At 40.1% G+C, this 19,535-nt stretch overlaps 1 protein-coding gene across 1 annotated transcript in view; it reads right to left on the minus strand.

Annotated features, from left to right (window-relative positions):
- The window catches only part of kcnq1.1 (potassium voltage-gated channel, KQT-like subfamily, member 1.1), a 59,509-nt gene that overhangs the window by 29,472 nt on the left and 10,502 nt on the right, over positions 1-19,535 (minus strand). The window contains exons 3-6 of the mRNA XM_028587542.1: positions 14,218-14,344; positions 13,612-13,690; positions 12,563-12,659; positions 5,523-5,663 (exon numbers count right to left, since the gene is read on the minus strand). Of these exons, the coding sequence (XP_028443343.1) occupies positions 5,523-5,663; positions 12,563-12,659; positions 13,612-13,690; positions 14,218-14,344 (444 nt within the window). The remainder of the gene's footprint in view (positions 1-5,522; positions 5,664-12,562; positions 12,660-13,611; positions 13,691-14,217; positions 14,345-19,535) is intronic.

Here is a 19,535-nt window from a genome sequence, read left to right on the forward strand (position 1 = left end):
AGTCAATCATAGCGCTCTGCGTCTGCATAATCTGTGCAGCCAGCGTTACAATGTATATTTGTAAACATTGTTGCAATGCCTGTTCTTATCTGTGTCGTTTTAACCATAGACAGTGAAAGGGTTTTAACCGGGCACAAATGCTCCCGTTGAGCCGATCTTTTCGCTCATGAACAGACGAGAGGAACCGCATGACCATTCCCACGTTAAAGGCGCTACTCGTCACACGGGCCAATTTTGCTGACACCTGTGCGCAATTTCACAGTAGGCTTTCAGCCAACAAATTGACTCTTGAGCAAATTCACTACTCTAACAAATATACGGAATGAATGTTTTCAATAGGGAAGCTATCTGCTCTATCAAACGAGATTACATTTGTGTGTGTGTGTGTGTGTGTGTGTGTGTGTGTGTGTGTGTGTGTGTGTGTGTGTTGTTGATTAGACTAACACTGGTAACACTTTACGGTAAGTGTATGCAAATTAGCATGAATTCATGCATGAATTAATTGATGTATGTATTATTATGCATTATGTAATTAATGAATTATGTATTATTATGTATATTATTATTCCTTAATATCCCATGAATCATCAGGAATTGACATGTTCATAGTCTGTCATTCGCGATGTCATACATAACTACACAACTAAAGCATTACGTACATGGGCACATCATTATGAATTATGATTTATTAAGCATGATCCTGATTATTTATTTTTCTGCAAAAAAATATGGTCATCACTGCGCAAATTCTGATTTGACCACAACTTGTGCATAATGATGTACCCCCCCTTACCTAATGCTTTAGTTGATGTGTTGTTCATGCATGAGGTCATGAATGAGAGGCTATGAACTCATGTCAATTCCTGATGATTCATATGATATAAAGGAATTAACTAATGCACAAATCATGAATGAATTCATGCATGAATTCATAATTCATGTACCCTTACCGTAAAGTGTTACCATAACTTTAGTTCAAGCCTGTGGCGGCAGTTCCAAATAATTCGTTTAGTGCCATGCAATGAAAAATACCTTTCCACAAAGTTTTTCACAAGTTCAGTGGGTGCATTTTCCAAAAGAATGCTTTAATTCTGAAAAATAAAGTTGGTCCCACACGAAAATATTATTTCTTAGATATGTAGGCTACGTACCAAGAAAATTCATGAATATTAATTGAGATACCCCATTGGGGCAGTAGGCCTACGTGTGCTGTTGACAAAATTGTGTCTAATCTATCTGTGTCTGTCTGACCTGGGCTGGCACATGTTCACGTTAAAAAGCGTGTGCGTGCACGAGCACTACGGTCACGCGCAAAGTGTCCTGGTTTTAGATCTGGGAAATCTGGTCACCCTAACTAAGAGTCTACAGCCATGCTAGTACAGCTCTGTGAGGCACAGCGAGGCTTTGAGGTTAATGCTAACTTCCGCATGCTAACATACATACAATGACAATGCTAACGTGCTGATATTTAGCAGGTATAATGTTTAACCTGTTCACTATTATAATGTAACGTGTTAGCATACTAATATTTGATAATTAGCAAAGGACAGGCAGGGGTGTAGCACAAAATTCTGGGTCCTTTAGAAAGGCATTCTCTATGGGCCCCTCCCCGCATCCACAGCTATTCATTCTAACATATTTTTGGGCCCTCCTCACATGAGGGCCCTGGGTACTCAGTCCCATTTCCACCCCCAGGTCCAACACCCCTGAGTACAGGTGAGGCTGATGAGAATGTCATTTGCTATTTCGTCATAAGCAAATTGATCTATTACGCTAGAGGGAAAGTTAAGAAGTCGCCCAAGTTATAACAGTTCATCGTGATTGAAGCTTTAATGTCTATGTCAAATTTCATTGTAATCCATCCAATAGTTGTGACATTTCACTCCAAACCAAAAATGTCAGTAGGATGCATCCTTGGGGGACCATGAATATCTGTCTAACATTGTACGGCAGTCCATCAAACGGATATTTCAGTCTGGACCAAAGTGGTGGAGCGACTGACCGATTGACCGACTGATCGACTGACTGACCGACTGATCAACTGACCGACTGATCAACTGACCACTGACCGACCAACCCATGGCATGGCTAATAAAAAATTGACTTTTTAACTAAGTAAAAAAAAAAAAAAACTTCTAACACAGCAAGGACATTGTTCAAGGGCTGTGAAATTTGTATTGGTCACCATGCTTGATATGTAAATGATTTGCGGTTGCGTCCGAAATTCCATACAAACATACTATCTAGTAGGCGAAAACAGTATGTGAGATTTTTTTGTATGTCTGAAACCTTAGTATAAAACCATTAGTACATGAATTGCATACTATTTCTGGTGAAATATTACAAAATGCAAACACTACGCTGGCATATGAATACCATAATGCAATGGCAGTAGTAATGACAACGTTCAAACCAGATAAACAGACAGCAACCAAGGCAGCACTGTAACGTCAATAACGCTTCAATTTACAATTCTACATATTAAAAATCTGTGATTTTGTCACATGCAACTGTTAGTCTGGTTGCTTACCTTTTTCAGTAATTTAAGCATTATCTGGCGATGGCGCTAGAGCTGAGGTTGGCAGGGCCATGGTAAGGCTCTCAGGAAGTGACGTTAAAAAATTACAGCCCACACAAAAGTATGTTGAGCTTATACATTTTGAGTATGCAGAGCATGGTATACAATTTCAGACACAGCCTGTGAACTGACCCCAACAGCCCTGGTTGGTTTTGATAAATCTACATTTATTTGTGTTTGCTGTAGCGCAAGAGGCCTATGTTTTCCCTGAATGTCCAACTACAACTCTGACCTTTTCACCCCTCTGACTTTTACTTACATCTTCATTCACTGCGAGTACCCAGCGCTATTGCAATATTGCAAATAAACCTTCATTTATATGAAAGAAGTGGTTATGACTCTGCTGTGTGTGTTTGTGTGTGTGTGTGTGTGTTTTAATATCAGAGTCCCTGAAGTTCCCAAGAAGCAGAGTGGGTGGTGACTTATTGTCTGAAAATACATTTTCATCGTGTATTCTCTGCACTACTTGTTTTGCTGCTTGTATTAGCGGCCCACTGGATGTGCCCAAGGGTCTTCACACAACTCCTACCGTAGTACAGATAAAACAGTTTATGTTTGACCTTTAACATGCCAAATACTGACAGTGTTTTCTGCAAAAACTTACTTTTGACAAGACGGGTAAATCACTAAAACAACATTTAGATGATGAGTCAATTAAACGTTCTTTGTAGCATAGTACAATAAATTTCAATGTTAATGCTAGTAAGATACTAGTTCTGTGGAGTATGATCAAAATGTGAGGATGTGTGATTATGAATGTAAAAGCTGTAAGTACTTTTACATTCATCATCACACATCATCACATTTTAGTTTAACAAAGTTACACAAATAATGAAAATAGGCCTAAGCGAAATGTATTTAATCACCAAAGTAGACTTGGTAAAAATGGTAATCAACATTTCGGAATATATGCTTATTCGGCATCTTGCTAAGAGTTAAATGACATGAAAGATGCCACTCTCATGTCTGTCTGTTAATCATGAAGTTACAGCCAGCAGGTGGTTATCTAAGGTAAGCTAATACCTTAGCATAAAGACTAAAAGCAGGGGGAAACACCTAGCCTGGCTCTGTCCCCTGCTCCTGGCCAAGAAATAGTCAGGCACAATAAAACCCCAAGTTGTTGTTTTTCACAAGGCTTTTTGTATGGATTCAAAACATAATGTGTTAATTAGCTTTAGAGGTGCTGTTAGACATATCTTTTTACCCTTGGACAGAGCCTGGCTAGCGATTTCCCTATGCCTCTAGTCTTAATGCTAAGCTAAGCTAACCGTTCTCTGGCCACAGCTCTATATTTATCTTACAGACATGAGAATGGAATCTTCTCATCTCACGTGTATTTCCCAAAATTTTTTTTTCGATGAATCAATGAATTCAACATTCTACAAAAGGAACACAGTCAATACACCTCATCAGATCCTTCATATATGAGACATGTACAATAGTGACTGGACTAGGGTGACCAGATTTCCCGGAGCTAAAACCGGGACACTGCGCGTGACTGTAGTGCTCGTGCACGCACACGCTTTTTGACGTGAACATGTGCCAGCCCAGGTCAGACATAGACACAGACATTAACTTCATTATTTTTGATTGTAGGCTCCTCATCTAATAATAACAGTGTTTTTTCCGGTAAAATTGACAAAATTGCAGCAACATCCTTTTTCAGTTCAGTGTGAGATTTATGTTGAGATTTTTCTAAAAAAGATTCTTTGAAGTGTTATTTATTCCAATAACACCAAAAGAACTAAAATGATTTATTGAAAATGTTGAGCATTAAACAGTTAATTTCCTGCATTCTGGTGAATTGTTATGCATTTCTACCTTTTTCTGAATCAGTGTATGCTGCAAATATCTTTATGTAAAGAGAAACACAGATTACAATCCAAATATAAAAACATAATGGAAATGGAATATATTGAAGTAAGGCTCTCAGGCATTCTGTATTGCTTTCAACTATTTATTTTCCTTCGGATCGACTTTTCGAATTATATCTGAGTCAGCACACATGTAGCCTAGGCATCATTTACTCTTCCCTCCTGTTTTGCGTCTTTTGTTAATGTATTAATAAACCCCTGGACTGTAATATTTCAGACTTGTTTGAGCAATGTCCAAAACTTTGTGCACATTCAAAATACAGTATATCTGTGTCCTCTGTGATTTGGAGGAGCAAATAGTTTAGCTATGGAAGTGGCTGTACGCTGCTATACATCGGAGGTGGAAACCCGAAACTACAGAAATACACGGAGCACAAACGCAACACATCTGCCGCAGCATGTCCACAGCATGGATGTATTAAGAGAACGGTCCACAGCTGAGCGCGTCCATAAAACTGAGGCTGCCCAGCATTTTACAAAGAGAGTGGACACTAAGAGAACCACAGGTCTGCTTCAGAGCTCCGTGTGTCTGAGTCCGAACCGTAGACTGGAAACGTCACAGGAAGTTCAAACTAAATCATTAGTATTGCGCTCCTAAACTTTGTGTTGATGGCATCAACGTAGTAGAGTGATTTGGCTATGACTCCTCCGGAAACTTCACCCGGCTTTCACAGCTTTTCTCACTTAGAGACGGTTGCTAGGTGATAGCAACAAATACACCACGGTCGGACCCCGCACGTAGCTGCCCGTTCTATTCGCCTTGGAAAAATAAACTGGACAAAGTTGCATTCGGGGCTACACTCAAAACATTCGGGGCTGAAGACCCAGCAGAATCGGCTCACGCCGCTCCTGGTGTAAACCGGGACATTTTAGCAGGCTTTTGTCGGGACTCGGGGCAAGCAATTCAAAATCGGGACCGGTCTGGTCACCCTAGACTGGACCAAGACTGATGTACATCTAAATATTGGGGCCCTGGTCTAACAGTGGTGAAAAAAATCATTTGACTTTTAACTGAGCCCCTTACAACCATCTTACAACCCCCCCACACACACACACACACACATTCTTACCACTCCCCACCACAGGGCATCAGCATAGTTTCCAAACTCTGTGGCGCCGCTGCTGTCGACTGCATCTTTCTCTGCCAGGTAGACAAAGTACGATGAGAAGATCAGGCTCAGAAAGCCAATGTATAATGTGGTGATCAGCTCCTGAAATACATAGGCACAAATGCATGACATATTGCAAACTCAATAAATAACAATGGGATCATTTCAAAAAACACAGTAAGATTATATGGTACATCTGTGAATCTCTTTATACACTTTCTCACACAATCCCTCCTGATTGGCAGGAGATGAGTTAGATCACTTTACCAGTTAACTGCCTGGAGACTAGTGAGGCTGTGTTTGCTGTTAAAATGGCATATGGACGTGAATATTCATGTAAATGTGCTGTGAATATGATGATTAAATATTTTTCTGAGTATTCTGCTGCCTCTGTTGGCTCGATGATGAACCAAAAGTGTATTCACACTATAAGCTCAGGAGCTACTTATCCGTTTGGTAGAATAATGCTGCATTTAAAGGATAAGGCTGGCATTATTCTCTATTTTCCCATGAAAAGACCAAAATCAACAATTTCAGTCCATTTCTCAACACTGTGGCTCTCAGCCCCAAGCCCATTTGCTCTTACTGAAGACATAACTCTTTAAAAATGGGTCACAAATATATCATTTCACGTTTTTAAACAGCTCAGAAACGTCCTGAAACAGGGCATTCTAGTTTCTTGAAAATGTTACCCAAAGAGGAGTAAATGCATTAATTAGCTTTTATTAGGATTTTAGCCACAGATTAATACACACTTATTTTGCTAGTTCAAAATAATTGTGTTGGTTCATTGTATTGAAGAAATGTGTCACAGTGCACCAGTGCGCCTCATTGTTTTTACGTTTTGGAGAACACTGGAGTTCGATGGAACAGAGGTACGACCAATTCATTGTAGGATTTTGAACTTTTCCTGGGATTTGTTGACATGCTATCCTGCATAAAATAATTGTAAAACACATTTAATAGTCAGGTCGTATCTTATTAATCTTGCTGCGAAATGCAGTCTATTGGTATATATGGTAGTGCACAATTACCTATTGTAAACACTTATAGGGCCCTATTTTAACAATCTAAAATGCAAGTATCAAGCGCAAAACGCAAGTAGCTTTGTGGGCGGATCTCGGGTGCTGTTGCTATTATAACGGCAGGATAAATGACTCTTGCGCCCGACGCAAATCTTAAATGGGTTGGTCTGAAGTAGCTAGGTGTGGTTTGGGCGTAACGTGAAAATAACCAATCAGAGCGTCATCTCACATTCCCTTTAAGAGCAGGCGCGCTTGTTCCATGGCGGATTGCTATTATGACGGCGGATTTGCCTGGCGCACGCCAGCGGGAGCTGTCCGGGATGCGGCAAAGTAACAAATGCCCGTCTTGTCCGGGTGGCGATGTTGCTGAGGCCTCTCGGGCGCATCTCCTCAAGTCTGGAGAGGATTGCTGCAGCCATGGAGCGTGGGCCTCCAAACGCACCACCTGCACCTGTTGTGCCCCTTCCTCTTCCCCCCACTCCATCTCCATCTCCATTCCTCTAATATTTCCTCATTTATGTCATCAACACATCCATGATTGATGGAAATTTTGTGTAAAACACAACAAGCCACAAAGAATCCTGTAACTTTTTGAGGACTGTACTATAAAGTGCCTCCTGATCTATCCAAACACCTGAAGTGCTTTTTCAGTAATATATTTTCCTTTGTAATTATGTATGGTTTGCAAAAATGGGAACTGCTGCGTCCGTTTAGATGAGAGAAGTGTATGCGCGTTGTGCACACGCTACATTATGGCCAAGCATCCTCCCCTAAAATAGCATCTGAATAACACGCTACTGACTTTAGACTAGCGCCACTGACTTTAGACCAGGTTTTTCCTGGTCAGTGGCGGAATTGTTTTCTGAAACTGCAAAATAGCACCAGGGAATATTTGCGCCGGAACACGCCTCCTCTTTTCGCTGAACCGCCCCCCGGGAGCGCAAATACAGTACAGGCCAAAGGTTTGGACACACCTTCTCATTCAATGCGTTTCCTTTTTATTTTCATGACTATTTACATTGTAGATTCTCACTGAAGGCATCAAAACTATGAATGAACACATATGGAATTATGTACTTAACAAAAAAGTGTGAAATAACTGAAAACATGTCTTATATTTTAGATTCTTCAGAGTAGCCACCGTTTGCTTTTTTTATTAATAAGGGAAAAAATTCCACTAATTAACCCTGACAAGGCACACCTGTGAAGTGAAAACCATTTCAGGTGACTACCTCATGAAGCTCATTGAGAGAACACCAAGGGTTTGCAGAGTTATCAAAAAAGCAAAGGGTGGCTACTTTGAGGAATCTAAAATATAAGACATGTTTTCAGTTATTTCACACTTTTTTGTTAAGTACATAATTCCATATGTGTTCATTCATAGTTTTGATGCCTTCAGTGAGAATCTGCAATGTAAATAGTCATGAAAATAAAGGAAACGCATTGAATGAGAAGGTGTGTCCAAACTTTTGGCCTGTACTGTACATTCCCTAATTTACCGACATGCGTCTGTGGAGGGAAAAAAATAGGAATGATACATGCGTTGGTGTAAAAAGGCAATTGCGAGAGTGCAAGAGAGGGCCCATAGAATTAAATTGCACCTCTGACACAATCAGAGAGGAGTCTGTTGTTGTTGTTGTTGACTCTCTTTATAATTGGTGTCTATTTGTAAATACCATATGTTCCAGTCACCCAGGGGCCTCCTTTATTGAATTGTGTTCAAACTTAATATGCAAATCAAAACATGTTTAGTGCCTGGATGTATTGCTTAAATTCACAACATCAGACCAAACACCCTCTCCGCAAAGCTGCGTTTTTAATCTTATAACCATCAGTAATTTTGTTGCTAATTTCAGTGTCATGTTATTTGAAAGCAGCTTTGTGAAGTTTAATTAAAATGCTCATTCTTGGTCTTGACTAAAATTATTGACAGTATGTTTTTCAGCTAATCTTTTGATGACTAAAATGTCAAGTGTTTCCATCAACCAAAACTAGACCAAATGTCGGGACTAGTGTTTTAGGATTAAAAAGAATGAAATTGACTAAATATGACCAAAACTAATACAGACTTTTGATTTCAGGACTAAAACTAAATCTAAAAATAGCTGACTAAATTAACACGACTTCATTAATAATGTATGTATTCCTTATCTTACAACTGATGTGAAACTTTAAGTTACAAAACGAGATTTGTACCATTATGCTTTCGGCAAGAAAGTGCAACTGTTTAAACTTCCGGAGTTCAAACGGAAAGTATGTTCAGTAATAATAAGTACTCGCAAGAGGGATGTGGATTGAATTCAAATGGGCACTGAATCATTATAAATGAGTTTGAAACCCAGACAGCTGATCTCTCCCGGTGTATTTAAAATAATATGAAGCATCTTATTGCAGATTCAATAAGGAGCAGTCTGTGATTTCCTCAGGAGGTCTAATTGGGCTTTGTTCCTGTCTGACTGGAAGTGGACTACTGCTCTATAGAGCTCTTAAAGTGAATGTTCCTCTCTGCACTCACCTACTACTTAATTTAAGAGTGCCAGAGCGCTCACTGCAATAAATCTGACTGAATTCCTGATGAGTGAAATACTTATTTGTGTCTCGGCCCAAAACTGTCATTCCCAGATTTTTCAGAGCACCACGCAGCAGCAGCAGCAGCATCATTTTATAGCAAATACAATCTGGGAAATGGCTGTATTTGCCTCCCTTGAAATAACATAAATCTATCCTTAGATCACCCCACACAAATAGTGCTTATGGTCCATTGGCACTCAGCATTTCTGGCCATTAAACCTTTGGCACTGAATATGAGAGCCAGTCACAACTTCAACTAACCTCACTGTTTGCAACTTAGAAGTGCGCGATTCTTGGAAATAAAAGCTTTCAATGCATTCAGGTACATCTTCATTGAGTCACTGCCAGAGGTTTAGTAGATAGGTTGCTGCTGCTGCTGCTGTGACCTGGGCGAACACATTCAGGAAACATATGCTTCCAATCTGTCAGGGAGCAAACTAAGAGCAACAGTGCAAATTGTGTTTACAAGCCACAAGCACTAAAAAGCCATCCAGTGTAAATGTTGTAATAACACAAAGACTGGATAGAAGTGACTGAAACTCCATTGACTTTAAAAACTCCAGCTGTCGACACAGAAGGGGAGGCCGTTTCATGGGTTTAGGTAAGAGAATGGCTGAACAAAATATTAAGGTCTCGTGTTGACTCAACCACAGAAAATCACCAAGGAACAAATATTGGAGGTACTGCACAGTAGCGTCCAGCTGGTTTATGGCAATTTGAGCTCTACTGTATTGCCTGTTGGTTGAAAGTACACAATAGTTCCCTGCGTAGGGCGTTTAGGGGGTGTTTGGAAATCTAAAGTTCAAAAAGAAACAAAGACAAATGAAGAACATGAAAGCACCAAGCCCTTTCAAAACACATCTAGGCTTATGATGCCTTTAGAGCCCAATCAGGACTAATTATAACCTGGTCTATCCACAGGTCAATCTCATTCTGGCCTCTGCACACTTTCTATCTCCGCTTTGCATCCATTTGTACATTTGTGTGAAATGTGCGCCACATTAACGTCCATCCCAAAGCACCCTGGCAACTTAAAACCCTTTACATAGTCTACACCAGTGCTGATATCCTCCACTACCCTGAATTCATGGCGAATACAGGTGTTCAGAATCATATGAATCATACGAAATTCCATCTCGCTGCTAAAATATTATTTTGGTGATGTATGCATACGTGGCCTAATCCGCATCTTCTCAACCAAGGGTTTAATCAATCTGTGGGGTTCACAAGATAATTCATGGCATATCAATGTAAAAATATATTATAAAATATGTTGAATTATGTTTTTCCTTTTTAACTTTTCTCTCAAGTTCATCTAAAATATTGGATGTCACCTCTTAATAACCTGACTCCGCCAGATGGGTTGCTTCGCATTTGCTCGGCATATCCATCAGGGAACTTTCCGTTTGCGAACTTTTGGGAAGGGGCGAAAATACTGGTTAGCTGATTGGATAAACCATCTGTCTATCACCACCTATGTTGGTGATAGACGGGCCAAATCAACCAATCAGATCAAACTCTTGCCGAAACCAGTCGGGAGAAGAGCAAAAACATCTTTTCCTTTTCCCATTTTTTCCTCTTATTTCAATGAAGGAATACTTTTTATTTCGGATAAAATTTGCGCAATAGCTACACTCATCTCATCCGTGGAAGTTGCCATGTTGTTTAGACTGAACAGTCGCTTCTCGTTGCGTCACACCTAAACCCGCCTCAAAACCAACGCTGATTGCTCAGTCGTTTGGCGAACTTCTCCAAATTTTCTCTGACTGATCTGCGAGTGGAAAACTGGAGCTCGCGAGATCAGGATGGTCTCACGAGGCTAACCTCTTAAGGCTTCTAAAAAAAAAAATGAAGACAACACAACTAATGCACGCAATCAAGGCCTTAACCTGTCAAGGGGGCCGCAAGCAGACATTGCTTTGCGTTTGATATATTTAATCACAAGCCAAAACCTTTGCTACACTTTGGCCCCACTGCCTTTTTATGGTGGGTTCAATATCACAGAATCTTCAGTTTGATTGCTGTTAAAAGTAACCAAGACAATATCTCTTATCTACGTTACAAAACTACACTGCACCTTTCAATCTGTTAAAAAATAAAAATCTATATACTGTCTATATATAATATATGGGAGAACTGGTCTTGTGAGATTGTAACTTCTACTGTATCTTTTCCTGTTTACTGCTCTTTGTTTGAGAAAATGCAATACACACGTTGTTGAAAATAAAGTAAGTAAAGAATGCACCATCTATTTTATTGCACAGAGTGATTGCTCTCAGTATTTTATGCATTTGCAGGGAAACAGAAAATAAAAGCTTAACAAGCTATCGTAATCTGAAAGTATCCACAGTGACAGATGTTTCCTGGTTTTGGAGCAAAAAAAAAAAAAAAAAGTTGACATTTACATTACATGTCATTTAGCTGACGCTTTTATCCAAAGCGACTTCCAATTAAGTGCTTTCAACCTTGAAGGTGCAAACTCCAGACAACACATAGTAAGTGCAAGTACATTAGCTTTAAATAAGCAAAACTACAAAGAGCCATATGAAAGTGCAGCTTCAAGAAATATATATACTTATTTTTTATTTTTTTTGTAGTCGGAAGAGATGTGTTTTTAGCCTTCGGCGGAAGATGCGTAGGCTTTCGGCCATCCTGATGTCAATAGGGAGCTAATTCCACCATTTAGGAGCCAGGACAGCAAACAGTCGGGATTTCATTGAGTGATTAGTTGTCCCTCGCTGTGATGGGGCAGCAAGCAGGTTGGCCGATGCAGAGCTTGGGTGGGCGGGTTGGGGTATGCTGGTTGTATGCTGGGGCTGATCCCGTTCGTGGCCCTGTATGTGACCTGTCATTTTTAAGTGCCCTCTATAGCCTGAAGTATTTTACGCAAAGTGCTTTCTTGTAGGAATCGGCATAGGAAAGGGCCTAAATATCTCCCTGCACACTCTCTGTCTTTCAGCTGAGGTCAATGGCTGTTGATGAGCAGCCTCGGCCAGGATCAATATGGTCATAAGCCAAAGCCAACATAAGGAACAGCAGGCGGTACTGGATGACACTCTGCTCCCCTTCATCACTCTCTGCTTTTACACAGACATGGAAGACACCTACAGTGGCCACTGGGGATAATCCCAGCCACCTCTGTCTTTCAAGCTGAAAGATACTCTGGAGGGGCTACAGTCATCTCTTGCAGAAGAGCTTATGCCCATAACCTACTGCACACAGTGGCTCTGCTGAATATTAATTTTGCCGTATTGTGCACTCCCACGTGGAGATTCTGCACAGTGTAGTTGTAAAAAATAATACATGAAGAGGAGAGGCTATAAATCCCCTGACAGAAAGCCTCCAGCTCAATAATAACAATCAGAAGCCTTTATGTGATGTGATTTCAAAGCTATAATCGTGTACCTGCCGATGGATGAAGACGACGGAGCCGAGGAGACGCCAGGTTCCTCCCTGCCGGTCCACGTGGAGCATTCGCAGGATCTGCAGGAAGCGAATCCCTCTGCAAAATAACAAAAGCGTTTATATGCTGACTTTGTATACAGATCAAATGCAGCTTGGCATGTTTATATAAACACAATGAGGCCAAAAGTACGTGGACACCCAGATAATCCACCTATGTGATTGATTTCATTCCAAAACCATGGGCATTAATCTGCCCCTGTAACACTCTCTACTCTTCTGGGAAAGCTTTCCACATGGAGCCTAGCTGCAGGATGGAGGTCATAATTGGTCAGTTCATCCCAAAAGTGTTGGATGGGTTTGAGGTCCTGTGCAGTTCTGGCATGGCCTTCCACACCAAACTGGGAGAACCATTTCTTTATGGGACCTGGCTTTCCACAGTGGGGCTTTGTCATGATGAAATAGGAAAGGGCCTTCCCCAAAGTTAGAAACACACTTACAGCAATAACATTATGCTCTAGTATTAAGATTAGGGCTGCACAATATATATATATTTTTTTTTAATCGTCATCGCAATATCAACTGGCGCAATAAACACATCACAATCACTCTCTTTTTTTTGTGTTAGTTGAAAGAAAATATCTGCACATTAAAATGGAACTGTCATTCTTTTTTTAGTGGTGCCTTTTACATTCAATTCGATGTTCAATTTGTTCAATAAAAGAATGTTGGAAATGATTTCCTTTCATTTGTTTAAAATTCAACAAGCAATTTGTTGTATTTTAGCAGAATACTGAAAGCAGCAGAAGTCAGCACACTTACATCTGTTATATTATCACAAGTAATAGCATTATTGCGATATTCAACAACGTTATCAAATATATTGTACATTTTCCTCATATTGTGCAGCCCTAATTAAGATGCCCCTTAATTGGAACTACTGGAGGGGGCCTAACCCCAACCATGGAAAACAGCCCCAAGACTAGAAGTACGCAAAGTGTCCACATACCTTTGACAATATAGTTTCCTCCTGCACACACACTCTCTCTTACCTTACAGCAGAGGTGGCAAAGACCTGGCCTTTGGAGCCCACTGACAGCACAACTATTGAGGCAACAACTACAATCAGATCTGTATTGATAGAGAATGAGGGGGCTTTAAGCATAATTAAATATGGCATAAGCATGCAGATGGTCAATATACGGAGGTTCAGCATAACAAGAGCAAGTGTTTTCCTCCATATGAGGTTTGGAAAAGTCAAAACAGAAAGTGGGTGGAAAGTGTGCTATAAGAAATTATTATTGGTTTTATTTACAAAATGATTCCCTATAAATCAGTTGACGTGAGAAGTGTTAAAAAAAAAAAAATTCTCATATACATATTTTCTGTATATTTAAAAAAAAAATTGGAGGTTCCAATTTTAAGAATAAAAAACTGAAGGTTAAAAAAAAATTGCAGTGACAGCTTTAATTTCATGCTAAATTTGTCTGAGACGTCTCATTTTGGGATGAGGCCCAGGATATATTACAGATATTGTTTAAATACTGTGTGTGGGTGAGAAGGGATATGTCTGTTTGGGTGCATGTGTATAGTGTGTGTGTGTGTGTGTGTGTGTGTGTGTGTGTGTGTGTGTGTGTGTGTGTGTACGCGTGTCCCACCTATAATAGATATTGGCTTCCTAGCAAAGCGTAGTCGGCCACAGATGCCAACATATTTACTGCGGCAGCCGGCTGACCAGAGGCGGACAAAATATTCCACACCGAAAAACACCACAAGGACGATCTCCTGTCAGAGAAATGAGAGCAGACAAATTAGAGAGAAGGACAGGTGAAAAACACAATTACATCAGAACCTGACCACCTAACCACTTCAGAAAAGTGTACTTCAAAAACAGATATTGCTGAATTAGTGTTCTCTCAACTTCCTCTGCTTATGTAAAGTGCAGCTTTGCACACAAACCTGTCCCAATTAAATGAATTAAGGATTATTGATTCCAATCGGCAGCCGCACCATTTGTCACTGTTTTATTTCTACCACACCATTGATTCGTCTTTATTCGAGCTGCTACATGTACTTGGACCTAATAGATGAAAAAGATGATTTTGCAACCTTGACAAATACTTGAATAACAGTTATCTATATTTGTGCATTTCAGTGTTTACTTAAAAGGAAAAGTTCAAAATGAAATATAATATCATTTTAGGAAATATACTTATTTGCTTTCCCACTAAGAGTTCGAAGACTAGATAATTACCACTCTCATATGTGCACAGTAAGTATGAAGCTACCTCTAGCAGCTAGTCAGCTTAGCTTTACACAAACACTGGAAACAGGGGAAACGTAAGTCTGGTTCTCTCCAAATGTAGCAAAATTTGCTCACTAATTTAGTCATATCTCACTTGTTTAACCCATACAAACACTGAAATGTAAAAATGACATGTTGTGGTTTAACAATGCGTTTTTGGTGGACTATTTCTTGGCCGGGCGCAGTAACCTGGAGTCTCTGCTGATTGCCTGGCAACCTCACAGTGACATAAAAGACTCCATGAAATAATCACACACACACCTCTGCCCATAACACCATGTCATTTCTACACTTCAGTTTTTTGTACAGATTGTTAATTGTTAATTTAGAGGTACTGGTAAGCAGATTTTGTCACCTTTAGTCTCGCTTTGCCAGACCTTCGTCCACAGAGCTGCGGAGGAAGGTGTGGCTAGTCCACGCAGCATTCCGGGATGAGAAAAAAAATAGCCTCGGGAGGGAACTTGTTTTCGTGGAACGTGTGTCCGCTCAAAAGTTGTTTTAGTCGTGCAACAGAAAACTCAGATTGGACAGATAGTCTAGCTAGCTGTCTGGATTTACCCTGCAGAGATCTGAGGAGCAGTTGACCATGGTCCTCATAAATCCACTGGAGCGAAGGGGAAACGGACATCTGGCCGAAAAGCATGACATTCGGTGGAATTTCCGACGGCACTCTAGCAATCCTGGAAGTGGAACGTCGTGGCTATAGACTACCTTTAGACAGAGCCATGCTAGCAATTTCCTCGTATCCTGTTACCTGCAGTACTCATATTTACCATTCCACATTTGAATTACTTCCTCCATTTCTTCTCTTACTTATATAATTAGCATCCGACCCCGAATAAGCAGACGAAAGATGTAAAGTGTAAAGTAAAGGTACTTTATTTGTCACATACACGTACATGTAGCGAAATTCATTCTCTGCATTTAACCCATCCCTCAAGGGAGCAGTGGAAGATGGATGGACAATAACTGAAACAAGCCACAACAGCATGTGTCCACTGCTAAACATAAAGCTCATACAATTAAATCTTCTCAATTAAAGCTGCTCCATTTCAATTCCATGCAAGTTTCCTCCGGTGCTCCTCAAAGATAAATGGATTAAAAAAAAAATCAATTACAGCACACAATTACACCAACCCGTGGAAATTAATGAACTGGCCTGAATGAAAACGCAATTACCTACGCATGTCTGTTAATCATTGACAAGCATTTGGAAATGAAGCTGTCTGAAAGTGACTCAATGCCCTTTCATAGATTTGTAATGGTGACATGATCATTTTGCAGTGAATAATGGGAGGAACAAACTGGGGGATTCAGCCAGAAGATGTGTTCCACGTTTTACAGCAGGAGACGTTTTCAGCTTGGAATTATTGGAGGTGTTTGTCTTCATCAGAGCCAAATATTAAAGCGTCAGTGAATATACATCGTCTTGAAAAACACAAATTGGATTAATAAATTGTGAGTCTCGGAAGCGAATATGTAAAATGTTGTATTCTTCAATTGATTCACAGAGGATTTCTACTTCGAGGTTGCAAAACAAATGGCCTATCCAAAAAAGCAATACATTAACAAACAGGAAGGGAGCGGAAACGGGCACAGAGGAGAGTCTTTGTTGTTTTTAGTCGAGCTGGGCACTTCAATCTGACCTTATGATTTAACACGATAAATACAATTGAATTAATACCTGAATAGGTCTAAATAGATCTGAGCATATGAGTGTCAGCTCCGCATTACATGGTACGTCATAATTACTGCAGGAAAAAATATTTGAAGCTGCATTGTGTACTTTTTTGAGTTGATTCTTAGCAAAAAAAAAAACGTTCTTTCACAAATATGTGCTCATTCATGTGTAACTACTTCCACCAACTAATCAAAGTATTCTCGTAAGCGTAGAATCTGCCATTCAGAATCATTAAAAAATACATACGAGCGAGTTGCTCGAATGGCGGCAGCCATGTTGCGCCAAAGAGGGACATACCTCCTCCTTTCGCGCTTTTACACTCAGTGCCGGGGAGGGGGAGAAGATTGCTTGTGACTGCCGGCAGGTTTGAAAGCCTGTTGAAAATGGAGGACCGCGCCTATTCTTGAGGACACGTAACGGAGTCGCCAAGGAAGTTAAAAAGAGAATTAAAACGACAACGCGACAGGCAAAGCAACGAGACCAAAGTTAATATTGGAGTGGCTTTTCCAAGATGGAAAGAGCTCACAAGGAGCAATGACACCGAAGTTGCCTGCTTTCTTCTTGACAGGTAATTCAGCCGATTTGTGTAAATTCAATGTTTTGTAGTTGCTACTTGCTTGGCTAACTATAGCATGGTTGTGCATAACGCTAGAACGACATCTAGGATACTTTTCCTCGCGTCAATGATGAAAAAGAATTGTCTACCTTGTAACTGTAATCATGTAATCATATGTGTCGTGATTTCCCTGGCAGACAACTCACATTATGTGCAGTTGTAACACAGACTAGCTACAGCTAGAACAGCTGCGAGTAAACGATGGAGATACTAAGATCTAATTTCAGTTTCATTGACATTGTTCATACTGCTCAGAGAAATATATTAAAAAAACATTCCATCTGTTGCTTCTCTCCTACGCTGTAAACATTACCTTCAGGGGCGTCGGACTGGGGGTAAAACCGATACTGATTACCAGGGCCAAAGGGGAGAGAGGGCCCTTGAAAAGTCTGGAATATATTTTTATTTCACCTGGATATTTTCATTTCCTAATTAAATTTCATAATGCATGTCAGATTAAATGTAAAGTTAGTGTATTGGCTGAATAACTTGGTTGGTTGATTGACTGACTACATTTTGTATACAGAAAAAGACTAAGGTCTCACCCACCCCTTGCTAATGCACCAAATGGTTTAGTCCATCTGCACGCTTGAGCGTCTGGTGGAGCTCAAACTTCTGCTGTAGAAATGTCTTTCTCAAAGAAAGTCAAATCATGCTACCAAAAAGAAAGGAAAGACAGAAGGAGGAGAGAAAACTAAATGAGAGGAAACAATTGGTAACTGACTTCTTTTCAAAGAAAGGAGAGCACAAACTAAAAAACGAAATCCATGGTGCTAAACTGCTTGAATATCTCCGTGACTGTTAGTGCTAAAAACAAACTGAGACAACCCATATAAAGAGCAGAACATACACTTTCAAATGATAATTTGGTTATACATTTAATCTGAGGTAAAGGCTAAATAAATAAACTACACTAGCAATGCTGTTTGCATATAACACACCATTGTAATAGCCTAATTTAAAACATGTTTAATTTTAAATTAATAGGCTATAATGTCTATAATTAGCAATATGTTGAGGAACATTGGGGCCCATCAGGACTGCCTATGTATAGGGCCCAGGGTCTGGTGCTATGCCCCTGATTACCTTACACTATTAATCTTGTACAATGTTCAGAATAACGATAGCACTGATATGTTACTAACATTAGCTTGCATATGTTTGGGAACCTGATAGCTGATGTTAGCAATGAAATGGTACCAAAATAACGTAAAACTATTATTACACTTGAAGGAACACTCACGGACAAAGTCGTACTTCTTGGAATAATACGGCCACCGTAGGAGTTAGAACGCGCTCGGAATGGGAGGGGCTAGAAAGTAATATTCAGTTGGTTGTCATATACAATATAAAGATATAAAGTATATAAAGAAATTCTTACGCAATGTAGCTTTAAAGAAATCTGCAGCTGTTTTCTTTTATCAAATGACAATTGCATTTTGGACTTTGATTCGAAGATATTAAATTAGCTACATACCTCTCAGCTCTCACATCCCTCAAATCCCCCCTTCTCTGCTTCCTCATCTCCTCTCTCTCATTACAGGAACCACAAGGGGGACGATAAAACTAGGATACCTCATCTAGTCGCTGCCTCCACACTGACTCTCAATCCCTGAGTTCCTCTCCACAACATCTTTCTACCTAAACCCATCATTAATCCTTATTCGACCCTCGGTTCACCCCCTCACGCTCAACCCTTTTTTCATCCCCTTCTTCAATCTCAACCTTTGTTATCCCTCTGTCCCCCAACCCTTGTTAATAATAGCCATTCGCATTTCTAAGTAACTTGATGGTTTTTTTTTTTTTAAGGAAATCGTTCCAGAATGAAAAAAAAAATGTAGCAATAACCTTTTTTTCATTTTCTTATTTTTTTTTGGATCCTAAAAAACAAACAAGGCCCTTCCCTGAATGTGGATCCTTTGGGCAGACTGCCAAGCATCTGGCCAAACACACTCCTACAAACACCATCAGCCAGCATGCATGCATGTTAACCTTGAGTGTGCAGGGAGAATGCAACAAGACAAAGAAGATGCTCCTGTGCTGGGGGAGGAGAGAATGAAAGAGTGGCAGGGTCACAGCAAATCTCTATAACTACAAAGCACCAAATACAAAAACAAGCCCCTTTGGGATGGAGGATGGAAAAGATGAATGTTTGAGATTTTGGTGGGGTTTAGTAGCATGGCAAATATTAATTATTCATTATCTGTGCTGAAGAGAAGAATAGGCAGATTAAATATCTCCAGGGTGAACTGAAGGCAGGAAAACATTTTGCCATATCTCATGACAGTGTGGTATGTATTAACAAATGTCACACTTTTCTTCAGAATCACACTTCTGACTCATGCACACGAGCCTGAATCTCTATGAATCCGAC

The sequence above is a fragment of the Perca flavescens genome, chromosome 1 (assembly GCF_004354835.1).
Source record: "Perca flavescens isolate YP-PL-M2 chromosome 1, PFLA_1.0, whole genome shotgun sequence".
Taxonomy (NCBI): Eukaryota; Metazoa; Chordata; class Actinopteri; order Perciformes; family Percidae; genus Perca; species Perca flavescens.